Here is a 12,954-nt window from a genome sequence, read left to right on the forward strand (position 1 = left end):
TTACTCATATTTTTGTAATCCTATCGTTTCTTTCTCCTTAACATAATTACTTGGTATATATCCGACTAACCTGAAATGTAATCAATATATTAAGTATTCGAAAATTTCAATTGTTAAATTAAATTAATGACTTTAATTAAAAAACATATAAATAAATACATTGCTAAAACTCAAACAAGTTGCAATAAGCGATAGTTTTAATTAACAGAAAGGTAAGGTAAATGCTAGAGGTATCTGAACAATGATGATGGCTGTGATAATATTATGATATTTAAAAAAAATGTTCTGATTGCCATGTTCACAAAATATATATCATCGAGTGCGGAATACACGTTTCGGGCTTTCTTTTTGAATCTCTCCAGTACAATCGAGCTTGACAAATTGGTTGCATTTAAATTTTTTATGATAGAAAATGGTGAGACGCACAAGTAATTCACCGGATCATAACTAGCCGCCATCACGTGCAAGGAAGCCTCAAATTTACTATCATTTAAGCTCTCATTCTAAATTATTAACTGAAACCATTAAAAATAAAAACATCTACGGAAATCCAAACTCTAAATAAGGAAATAGAACAAAGTAATACAAATATAAAATCAAGAATCGAATGGTTTGATTAGATTTGCAAGCACGATAACATGCTTGATAAAATAGCGTAATAAAGTAAAACGTAATAAATTTGTTAATTATACCAATAAATATGAAACAATAGACGCCACGCTGCCACGTCACTTATCTGCTATCATTGACGTGATTAGTGACGAGAAGCAACAAAAATTGGCGACACTAATATACAGTATACGTAGGTCACACTAAAAGTTTTGCGTAACTTAAAAAAACAACATGTTATAAACAAAATATTTTCAAAATACTCTTCTTTACATTTTAAACATCGCCTCACGGTGCTCAAGCAAGGCCCTTCTCTCCTAAAAGCATTTTGAAGACGAGCTGCACAGTCTTGCATGGAGAGAGAACTTTTAAAATCATAAAAAACCATCGCTTTAAAATCTTTTCGACTTAATTCCATTTTCGTTGCGTACGTAGAACTTTGATGTGTGTTAAAAAAAAATGACAAATGATATCGGGCCAATTTTTTTTTATACTAAGAAGGTTGCAACGTTTCAAAAAATATAACATTCGAAATTCAAATAGTTCCGAAGCTGGAAGTGCAAAACTTTTAGTGTGCCCCATGTAGGTACTGAAAATAATTAATGCATAATTTTGGAATTCAATAACAATGTAACCTGCCATCAAGTTAGCGTCAAGCTCGATCGTTAGGGATGCACGCACTTAAAAAAATATATTTTTTCCCACCTCGATGAAAGCTGTCTTTTAGTACCTGGTACGAGGCCGGCCAAAAGCGGCCGATTCTCTCCCGGCAAGACAACTTTTGTCCCTTGTACCAGGGACTAAAAGCGAGTTTTTCTTCCAGATGGAAAAAAATCGTTTACGCACCCGTGAGATAAGTAAGACATTGCCACCCGCGATTGTAACTATTGCACGGGTGAGAATGACCTATTTTTCTCCCTAGGTGCGTAATATATTATTTTATACAAACGACTCACCCATTTTCATCTTTGACTTTCCACCAATGCTCCTGCGAGTCATCGATAACCTCGTATTCTGCTCCCTGCAACGTGTGCCAATATGAATTTAAAAATACTGCACCGGAAGTACGTCGATTATGACATACAAATATAACAAGCTGTAATATTATATGAAAATCAATTTCTAACGTGTTCTTTATTTGATTTTTGTTCAGACATTGGATTTCGACGGTAATCGGGAGGTTACGTAGAGACGTCGCTTCATTGTGTGTCTTCTAACGCATTAAAACGGGGACTGGTGAGTGTTCCAAAGAGCTGTTTGACCTGGTACCACCTCCGCACGCTACAAACTTAAATGTCATCCTCAACATCTGGATCTACTCAAGATTGTAGTAAGCCAGACAAAGTGGAGATATTTAACCATATATATTTTAAAGTTATCGACGGTAATTTTACTGTTCATATTTCGGAGTCATAGAAACATTACACATTATTACTATCAATCAAAACCTAAATTTCTAATTAAATTTTGCAGATTCGTACCTTTAAAAGTCAGGCTAGTTTTTAAATAAAATCGATTTTTACCAACAATTGTGGCGCGAATAGAGATTTTATCAGTTGTATATAACTTTTAGACATTTATTGTTGATGGATCTTATTTTCTTGGCGTTTTAAGGACTGCCTAGTTATTTAGCCGTCTCTAAAATGGTGGATGAAATGACAAAAGCAAAATTATTGCTTTGCTGAAAGAGTGTTGCAGTCAATGCGACGAGGCTCTAAAAGTAAGTGAGTGTGTGAGAAGGCCTTGTATTAGAAGAAAACTACGTGCGGAAACACGGCACGACCGTTTTCTGGTCAGTGGACCTCATAAACGACCTCCGCCGGAAATTAGTCCGCGAGCACAGAGTTGTTCGACTTAGCTACGCTCAAAATTGTGCGACATGGAATCAAGAGGAGTGGGGTAGAGTATTATTTCGGATGAAGCCAGAATATGGTAAGGACTGACGTCGGCGAGTACTACTAAGGCAAGGGGAACTTTTCGCAGAAGTTCGCTTTGAAGAAATAACCCCTTATGGTGGAGGCTCAGTTATGATTTGGACATCAATTAATGCGATGGACCGTACGGAGTTAACCTTTATGGAAAACGGCACTTTGAATGCACACCCGTACATATCAGAAGTCCTAATTTCTCACGTTCAACCAGCATTAACAGTTCAGGAAGAAAAATTTATTTTTATGGACGATGACGCTCGCACTCATCGTTCTGGCCACTTGGAAGCGTATACTAAAGAGGTAGGGATTCGTGGTTTGGATTGGCCAGTTGGATGTCCCGACCTCAATCACATATAGCACATTTGGGATGTGTTAAAACGAAGAATAAGATCGGTGCAGCCCGCTCCGCAAATCGTCAGGGAGCTAAAGGAATGTTATAGTGGGAGCGTATTTCACAAAAACAATTAAGGATGGCATCGATAGGATGCCCGGACGAATACAAGCTGTCATTTTAGCAAGAAGGAGCCACACTCGATATAAAACTTTTTATTTTAATGTTAAAAAAAATGTGAGCCGTCACGGGATGCCTGGCAGATGTGAAACATCGACATTATTTTGTAAAAGTAATATGCAGAAAAGAGCATATTGTGATAGGAACTAAATATGATTTTTTTCCAGATAACGATGACTATTTATTGAATAAACATTTATTGTCATTAAATACAAAAATTTACGAATTTATTTCAAATCGTGACTACTTAATTCGTTTAATCAATGACTTCGGTAATAGTTATATTCGATGTTGCCTCTGAGGACGGTATTACTGTGACAAGGCGACGCGTCGCCACGGCATGCGTCGCCACGCCAGAAATCGGTTTTACGTGCGGCTATAGATGTTTCACATCAAAAACTCAAGTGTTTAGCCTGCTATTTTATTTAATGAAAAACTAGCTGTTTAGACTCTGGGATCATTTTTCATTAATTCCATCGAAATGCTTTTTTTCAACAGACTATATATACGAGGCTTCTTAGTACAGGACGACTGCTAGGTACCACAGAGACGGCTTTTTCTGCCGTTAAGCTAGTGGAATTACTGGGCAGTCTTCTGTCTTGTAGACTTTGCATCTTATATTTCAAGGAAACGATTGCAGCCGCGGTGCCACTCAATATTTCGGAGTTTTCAAGAATCCTGATCGGCAATGTATTGTAATGGACAGGACGTATGGTAAGCATCAGGTGAACATCTAGCTCGTCTCGTCATCTCTATCATAAAAAGTGCGGATTTTTATTTTTTGGATTGTACTCTGAGCCTTCGCCACTAGTCGTTTTGATGTTGTATATATTTTTCCTTATATCAAATCAAAATCAAAATAACTTTATTAATGTAGGTCAAGGAAATGACACTTATGAATGTCAAAAGAATATTATTCTTATTGAATCTACCGCTACTTCGTAAAGGGTTGAGCTAATGAGAAGTAGCAAGAAACTCATTATATACTAGAGATTAAGATTGTGCCAGCGGGTTTAGCTAATATGGGTAGTGATGGAATTAATTGCTACTTTTAAATCATTTTCATTTGATGAAATTAGTTTTATTTTTCAGCTACTTTTCATAGGCAATGATTTTTTTTTAAATTGATGCCTGCTCACTGGCGGGTATTATTAATTATTAAAATGAAGTATAAAATGTTACCAATGGCGCTTCTGATATCACATGGAACAGATTATTTAATGATTCCGTAAACGATCTACAATTTGCGAAGTTCATTTTCATCAAGTGTGATTTTTAGCAGTCAGTGAGAATATAAGTAACAATGTATGTAACGGTAACGTAATGCCGCGACGTATAAAAACGTATTTCATATGCTATTTCACTTGCTACTCATGAAATGTTGCATCCTTAGTATTGGGTATATAAAATATCGTTGTCTGGCACTCATAGTACCTACAGACTGTCTGTCAGTTGGGGGGCATATAATTAAATTGTATGAAAGTGCGTCAGTTATATAATCTTTATATATAAAAATGAATTGTTGTTCGTTAGTCTCGCTAAAACTCGAGAACGGCTGGACCGATTTGGCTAATTTTGGTCTTGACATATTTGTGGAAGTCCAGAGAAGGTTTAAAAGGTGAATAAATAGGAAAATGCTACTAAATTAAATAAAAACAACAAATTTGTTTTTCCTTTGAAGTGTCCATACATATTTTCTATGAGAGAATTTATTGACGCATGGTTTGACAGTTCTGCTGTGAAACAATTTCATTACGACAGCAGGGTGCATATTTTACGAAATAAATTTTGATGTTATGATATATTATTGACAAATTCATATAAAAACATTAATTTATTCATTATATACAGAACAACGTCTGTGGGGTCAGCTAGTCAGTAATAAATGAAACATGTATTTACCTTTTCCAGCGACAGATCCCCGCTCTCGATAGCTTTGAAGGGATATAGGGCGACGACTACTTTGTTCCTTTTTTCCTGAAAGAAAATAAACATGTATGAACTTTGAAGTATCATCTACTTCACTGACCTCTATTATATACCACTGGACTGGCGGCTGTCAAAGTGCCTTTGTGCCTGTTTGATTTTCGTCATTTTGGCGCTGTTGGCCATGTAGCGAGAGTCTGCGGTACTAAAACTAGTGATGACATCCTAGTGGACAACAATGATCCCAACGATGGTGGGAAACTATATAAAAAAAAGAATTGTGTACTTTATTACGTTGATTTCGTTCCTTCGCACCCATTTGTATTATAAATCAGAATTTCTTCTCTGGACGCTCGCGTGGGGCGCTTCAGATAGGCACAAAAAATTTGCTGCCAAACATATGGAGCCGGTCGTCCAGTCATGGTATTTATACAGGTAAGTGATCTATTTTATAACTAGGGTTGCCAACCGTACTCTAATTAGAGTACTGTACTCTATTTCATGTACCTAGGTGTACTTTTCGGCACATAAAGGATGATAATTATAATAAATCTGAAGTATTATAATCTTCATTAGTATAATCGTAGAACATTCGTCGATCAAACTGGGAATGTTTGAGGAAAGGAAAGGTCCGAAGCACCCGGAACCGGCGAGCATGTATGAAAAGAGTAATAAATCAAAGTCAAAGTCAAAAAATCTTTATTCACTGTAAAACTTTATAAGTTATTTAGTGCAAGTCAAGATGAAGTACAAAAGTAACAATAGCATTCAAATGAGTATAACAATATTCATTAACAAAATTTAGAACATTAATTCCAACTATCTTTATCATTCAAATAATCTTTCACGCTATAATAGGCCTTAGATGTTAATTTATTTTTTACGATACATTTAAATTTTTTAATAGGTAACATTTTAATATCATTTGGGAGTTTATTATAAAATACAACACAATCCACTTTAAAAGATTTAGCAATTATACGGAGCCTAGTAGTTGGAATTGCGAGTTTATGTTTGTTTCGAGTATTGACACTGTGTACATCACTATTCTTTTAAATTGGCTAATATATTTATGGGCGTATAGGAGGTTCTCGTATATGTACTGGCAGTGTACTGTCATAATATTTATTTCACTAAACATTTCTCTCAATGAATCCCTTGAACACATTTTATAGACTGCTCGAATTGCTCTTTTCTGCAGCACAAATATGTTTTCAATATCTGCAGCCCTACCCCACAATATAATTCCGTAAGACATGACACTATGAAAGTAGCTGAAATATACAAGTCTAGCCGTTTCAACATCTGTCAGCTGCCTAATATTTTTATCGCAAATACTGCAGAGCTAAGACGATTACATAAGTTTTTTATGTGAGCACCCCATTGTAGCTTAAAGTCTAATGTAATGCCTTGGAATGTTGTCGTTTCTACTACATCAAATGTTAGAGGAAGCGCGTGAGGTTTGCAAGGATAGAAGCAAGTGGCATTTTGTTGTCTCTGCCCACTACGACGGGAAAAAGCGTTAGTGTGTGTGTGCTATAATCTGCTATGTATAATCATTCTTTTTCTCAATCGGTCACTCTTGTCAGAGTGGATGTGGTCTCTAAGATGATGCGACATGAGTCGTCGTTGGTCTCCTTAGTTTTGGGTCGCACTGCCTCCCTCGCGATGCTCCTCCACTTTTTTTGCCCTGTGCTGCCCCGGGGCGTAAAAAGAATAGGGTAGTCCCAGGTCCAAGGGTGTCGTAAGAGGCGACTACGGGCTTTTTGAAAGTGGGAGAGTCACGCTGCTGTCTTATGACGTCAGCACAATCGGGCCAGACTCGTCCGGGTTACTTACCACACTCGCACAGAATACCGGCGTGAAGTAGCGGCCTAGTGCCGCTATGTTTCGCATAGGTTAGTGTCGAGGACCGGAGGCCATTCCCCCCCGTCCTTCCCCAGATACAGATTAACAAAATAAACGAAGCATTACACTGAATAATATAACAATATATTTCAGCACAATCAGGCATTGTAATATAACAAGTAAGTAAGTGATTGATTGGCAACGATTATGTACTCTTTGTAATACACTGCCATTATAATTATTAATAATCTCACCATTACAATTTTCCAATGTGTATTCAATTTGTCGCTATTACTCGCTGATTATTATACTATTATTATATTTTAAAATATTCCTCATATTTTCGCGATAGAAAAGTTCTTGGTATACCAAATTCAGTTCTTGGTATGTCAAAATCGGTTTCTGTAGTTAAAACTTCTTTAGGAATGCTGAGAACTTTATAATAATGGGTATTGAATAAGACTAAGTTGTCACGCTCGGCAATGTGACGCTCGTTATTTTGTATTATTAATTAATATCCCCAAGATGAAGTTTTATTCACTTCTGTCAAGATTTATTTTTGTTTGTCTGAACGCGCTATTGTCGGGATCTACCTGTCGGACCTTTTTGATGACAGCCAGATGCATGAGTAGGGTATCTTGCTTTTTGCCTTGTTAGATAATTTAATTTGCTGTTGATTACTTACTTTGGGTTTAGCTGATGGAGTACCGGGAGTTCCGCCACCACCTCCAGGCATTGTGACGACTGCAGTCACCGCTGTAAAACAAACAAAACGAGATTTATTGAAGTGAAAAAAAAACAACTATTCAAAAAATACTTCAGTTATACATATAACTAACAATTCTCGTTCAGGTTAAGTCGGTTCGAGTCAACTAAGGGAGTGCCAAATTTACCAATGTAGTTACACTTACCAAGTGTTGGTAAGTACCTAACATGTATACATTATAATATTGCTCTCTAAATACAGAATGGTATTTTGAGAAATAGGTCTACCACTAGCAGCTAAATCTATTTTAAAAATAGTTTCATATGTAGGATAAGTTGATCTAAATACACCGATTTTTCGAAGGTCTTCGACAAGGTTGATCATGGAATCTTGTTAAGCAAATCAGACGCCTAATAGTGTAATTTGCTTAGATGATTCTCTTCATCTCTTGATAATCGTAGTCAGCTACTTGCGGTTTTCTACCAAAGCCAATTAAAGTCACTACTGGAGTTTCTCAGGGTTCACACGTGGAACCATTATTTTTTATAATTTTTATCAAAGATTTAGCCATGAAGTCCATGTTTACTTCGTTATGATAATTTATCATAATATTGTTATTATTGAATATTACACTTTTTTATAAAGTGATTTAACTTAGTGTTATATAAATAAGATGTATATTTTTTTGTTCTTCAAGAAAAAAGCACAAAAATATTTTAACTAATTACTATCAGGTCAAAAGTTCCGTGTGAAATATATAAGCTTCTAGAATCCATTCCTCAAGTTTCAAATGAATAAAATAAATAAAAATTTTTGCGTATTACATTTATTTTGACTCATTTATTAAAAGGTTTTTTTAAATATGGTTACTGATCAACACTTTACATTTTTCACAGAGATTACCTTGAAAGTGTTCAAATTAAATGTTTGAAATGATTATCAGTCAGGGAAGCTATATTTACTAACTTTTTTATTGTAGAATAGATGAAAGTATCACGTATCGACTATTGTCACTGTTGGAATTTGATATTCATATAAAATAACAAATTCAAACATTGACTTGCCTTATCTCATTCAAAAACTCAATTTTAACACTTCACTTCAAAAAAAAAGTATTTCAAAGTATGATGTTCTATATCCCGCCATGAAGTTCATATTACTTAACAATATCACTACACATTATTATAAAACAAAGACCTTGTCTGTCTGTCTGTTCGAGACCAACTCAAAAACTACTGCACCGATATCATGCTGTTACCACCAATGGATAGCGTGATTCGCACAGAAGATATTTTTGTATATATTAACGATATTTTTAGAAAGGCATAAAAGGCATTTATTTTCTCAAAATTGATTCCTTTAGAATTATTTTGGATGTCATTTCTAATATACTAGATACTACTACCGCTTCGGAAAAAAAATGCGCTCTGAGAGAGAAGAAGCGGCGCAAGAAACACTCTTTTTGAGAACAACTCTTCTGTTGGAGATGTCGGAAAAAAAATGCCGTCTGGGAGCTTTCAACTAAAACGCTGTCTAGTAGTAGTAGCATATATGTATAATGTATATATGCATTGTATTAATTTAAAGTGTAAATCAAAAACCAAACTCGCTGCAAATCAAAGATACATCACGCTGATAAAGTTTCAAATTATGATTTTAATAATAATTTACACGTATGTATGTGTTATGTATGTCATCAATCGAACGCATTAAGAAAAAGTTTACTCGTTTTTTGATGCTCAAATTTCACTTGCCTTGCACAGATGTAATAAATTTCATCTAATTTCTTTGCACCTACGCCGTTATCTCGCTGACATCAGCTTTTTAATGAAAATTGCTCAAGGATTTGTCGACAGCCCTCAATTGTTAAATTTAAATCACCTTAGAGCCCCACTTGGCACGTCTAGGAAAACGCCTCTGCTTCATATCTCTTATTACCACCAAACACAGCATCGATCAAATAGCTTTTTATAAAGAAGAAACTCCAATTTATGCAATATTTTGTATCATATTGATAAAATTGAATTTGTTTGCTAGTAAAATAAAAAGTACTAGGTGTGCACTTAGTATATATGTATATATATATGTTGACGCTAGATTAAACTTTATTTATAAACATAATTGTAAGTAAAACTTTTAAATATTACGTTAAATATAATTTTATATAGTCAGAAATATTTGTTTTCCATATTCGGTAGTTTTTAATTGGTCTTATGTTTATTCACATGTTTTAATTGGCTGTAAGATTCCCTAAAAAAAAAACTCGTTCTTAAAATATTTTCATTTGACTTAAAAAAATTGTTATTGTCGTAATTTCACTAAAGATAATATAGTTTTTACATAATAATGTAATTGCGTAATGTCTAGTGATAATATAATCACCTGTACATACTAATTAAGCGTAACCTGTCACTGTAGAAGTACTTAGCCCGTATACTTAACGTGAATGACGCCACAAGTTTCTTCGTGATTTCAACAATTTTACACAAATTGTATGATGGAAAAAAAATCGAAAGAATCGTGAACTTTTGAACTGCTTACACCTTTTTTTAATGTACAATACTATATAACAATAAACTTTATTAGCAACATTATTACACCGCAGGACATATCAGGTCGAAATTTATATCATTAAGAAAATAAGTAATTTTAACATAATCTATATAATATATATATAAAAATGAATTTCTGTTCGTTAGTCTCGCTAAAACTCGAGAACGGCTGGACCGATTTGGCTAATTTTGGTCTTGAATTATTTGTGCAGATAAGGTTTAAAAGGTGAATAAATAGGAAAATGCTGCTAAATTAAATAAAAACAACAAATTTGTTTTTCCTCTGATGTGTCCATATATAATTTCTATGAGAGAATTTATTGACGCACGGTTTGACAGTTCTGCTGTGAAACAATTTCATTACGACAGCAGTGTGCATATTTTACGAAGTAATTTTTGATGTTATGATATATTACTGAAAAATTCATATAAAAACATTATTTTATTTATTATATACAGAACAACGTCTGTGGGGTCAGCTAGTAATATATAAAAATGAATTGCTGTTCGTTAGTCTCGCTAAAACTCGACAACGGCTGGACTGATTTGGCTAATTTTGTTCTTGAATTATTTGTTGAAAGTCCAAGAAGGTTTAAAAGGTAAATAAATATGAAAATGCTTGGAGTTAAATAAAAACAACAATTTTGTTTTTCCTTTGATGTGTCCTCCGTCAATCAGAAATCAAATTGAAAGAAGACAATACATTAATTTGATAAAATTATACAATTTGCAAAATAAGATTATTGTCAATTTTCAATTGAGAAATTCATACAAAATCATTGTTTTATCTATACTAATATTATAAAGCTGCAGTGTTTGTTTATTTGTTGGTTGGTCCGGTTTGAATGATTCTTTCAGTGTTGGGTAGTCCATTTATCGAGGAAGGCTATGTTTTTTTTTTTTTTCAAAATTAGGGATCCGTAATAAAATTGCTATTTTGTAACACAAAGTGTAAAATCGAAAACCTATTTTTGCGTGCGCTGCAAAAACTATTGACAATAGAACAAAATGATGTACAGGCTATAATATAGGCAATATTTTATTACTTATAAAACTATCGCGTGAATTATACTTTATATGGCAAAACAACGTTTGCCGGCTCAGCTAGTTTATTATATACAGAACAAGATCAGTCAGCTAGTGTGTAATAACAATAAAGAATAATTAATACAGACCTAGTGGAATTTAAAAAGAAAAATTAGAACATTGAGGAGCGGTGGAATCACTTTAGTGTTGCCATTCGGAGGCCCACTCAATATACGTCTGAGGCTCGACACTGATTTTCAGTGGGCACCGTGTTTCGCAGCACGGCTATATATTTTTTTAATACAAGATAATTTGGTTAGTTCACGAGATAGCAAAAGTGAGAGCACATTTTGCGTATAAGTCAGGCCAAGGTTTGTGGTTCCTCCAGAGAAACGATCATAGACGTTATTTATTTATTATTTAATACTTTGACCATTTGGCGTCGTTTCTGTCGTGAAGCAGACATGTGCAAGCATAATTCTACTTTGGTTTGAAGGGAGCCAGAAGAGTAGGTAGTGAAATTACAGAGTTAATGAGATTTAACATCTTATATCTCAAAAGTACACTGAAATGGCGATGGATAGGACACATGTTAAGAAAAAATTGATTAAAATAATAACGGACTGATGTCCAAGAGATGGTAGTAGAAGAAAACAGCGACAAACTAAACCCTGGTAAGATGAAGCAAAAAGAGTCGCGTGGTAATCTTTAGAGGAGGCCTTGGTCGAAAGACAGGCTGTTTATAATATAACATATAACAGATAATTTAGATTTAAGCTTATATCTTAAAGCTGTGGAATGAGCTTTCTTGTGCGGTGTTTCCGGGACGATACGACATGGGTACCTTCAAAAAAAATGCGTACACCTTCCTTAAAGGCCGGCAACGCTCTTGTGATTCCTCTGGTGTTGCAAGAGAATGTGGGCGGCGGTGATCACTTAACACCAGGTGACCCGTACGCTCGTTTGTCCTCCTATTCCATAAAAAAAATATTTAGTTAGGTATCATTTATAACATTTGTGAACAGCCAAGAGGGCTTATTTTATTTTATTATGTCAAAAGTGACAACCGCGATCTCGCTCCGAACTTTGGGACCAATCAAGAATCCTGAGCGGCACTGCATAGTGACGGGCAGGGTATATCACTTACGGAGAACGTCTGGCTCGTTGCGTCACCATTTCTCATAAAAAGCACACCAAACCGTTTAGTAACGAGAATTTGTCTTTGCGTTCATTTGACCCAGTAATACGTACTCGTGAATCATCGAGACGACCGGAAAAAGTGATTTTCAACAATCATTAATTAACTAAGGCTTCTTAATGTGTAGGCGTCAAATGAGTTCCAAGTAAAAGTTAAGGCTAACGTATTACTAATGTAAGTTACTAGGTTTACTTTTTTATTATGCTCTTTAGGATTAGATTGCGCGACTGCACCTAATAACATTATAAATAAAACTTTTTCGTTATTGTCCTAATTTATTTTTTTGAAATGTAATACTTACTAATCTTAATATCTTATAATCTTAATATATATAAGTTACGTGACACGTAGTTTGTCCGCGATGGACGCTTAAACTAATGAACGGATTCAAATGGGAATTACTTCATGGAGTGCAGTTTAGTTCAACTTGAGAGATAGGATTGTTTTTATTGCAATTCGGGACCCATAATTATTTTTATTTCCAATATTTGTTTTGTACGGACAAGGTTTCTATGAGAGAATTTATTGATGCACGGTTTGACAGTTCTGCTGTTAAACAATTTCAGTACCTATAACAACAAGGAGCACATGTTACGAAATAATTCTTGATGCTATGAAAAATTATTGGCAAATTCCTATAAAACAGT

At 34.6% G+C, this 12,954-nt stretch overlaps 1 protein-coding gene across 2 annotated transcripts in view; it reads right to left on the bottom strand.

The window, feature by feature from the left end:
* LOC126970626 (tyrosine-protein kinase Btk29A) overlaps nt 1-12,954 on the bottom strand; it is a 67,507-nt gene that overhangs the window by 23,816 nt on the left and 30,737 nt on the right. For both annotated transcript variants that reach the window (XM_050816692.1, XM_050816693.1), the window contains 4 exons: nt 7,511-7,581; nt 4,954-5,028; nt 1,566-1,630; nt 5-70 (listed from right to left, as the gene is read on the bottom strand). In XM_050816692.1, coding sequence (XP_050672649.1) covers nt 5-70; nt 1,566-1,630; nt 4,954-5,028; nt 7,511-7,581 — 277 coding nt within the window. The remainder of the gene's footprint in view (nt 1-4; nt 71-1,565; nt 1,631-4,953; nt 5,029-7,510; nt 7,582-12,954) is intronic.

The sequence above is a fragment of the Leptidea sinapis genome, chromosome 21 (genome assembly GCF_905404315.1).
Source record: "Leptidea sinapis chromosome 21, ilLepSina1.1, whole genome shotgun sequence".
Classification (NCBI taxonomy): Eukaryota; Metazoa; Arthropoda; class Insecta; order Lepidoptera; family Pieridae; genus Leptidea; species Leptidea sinapis.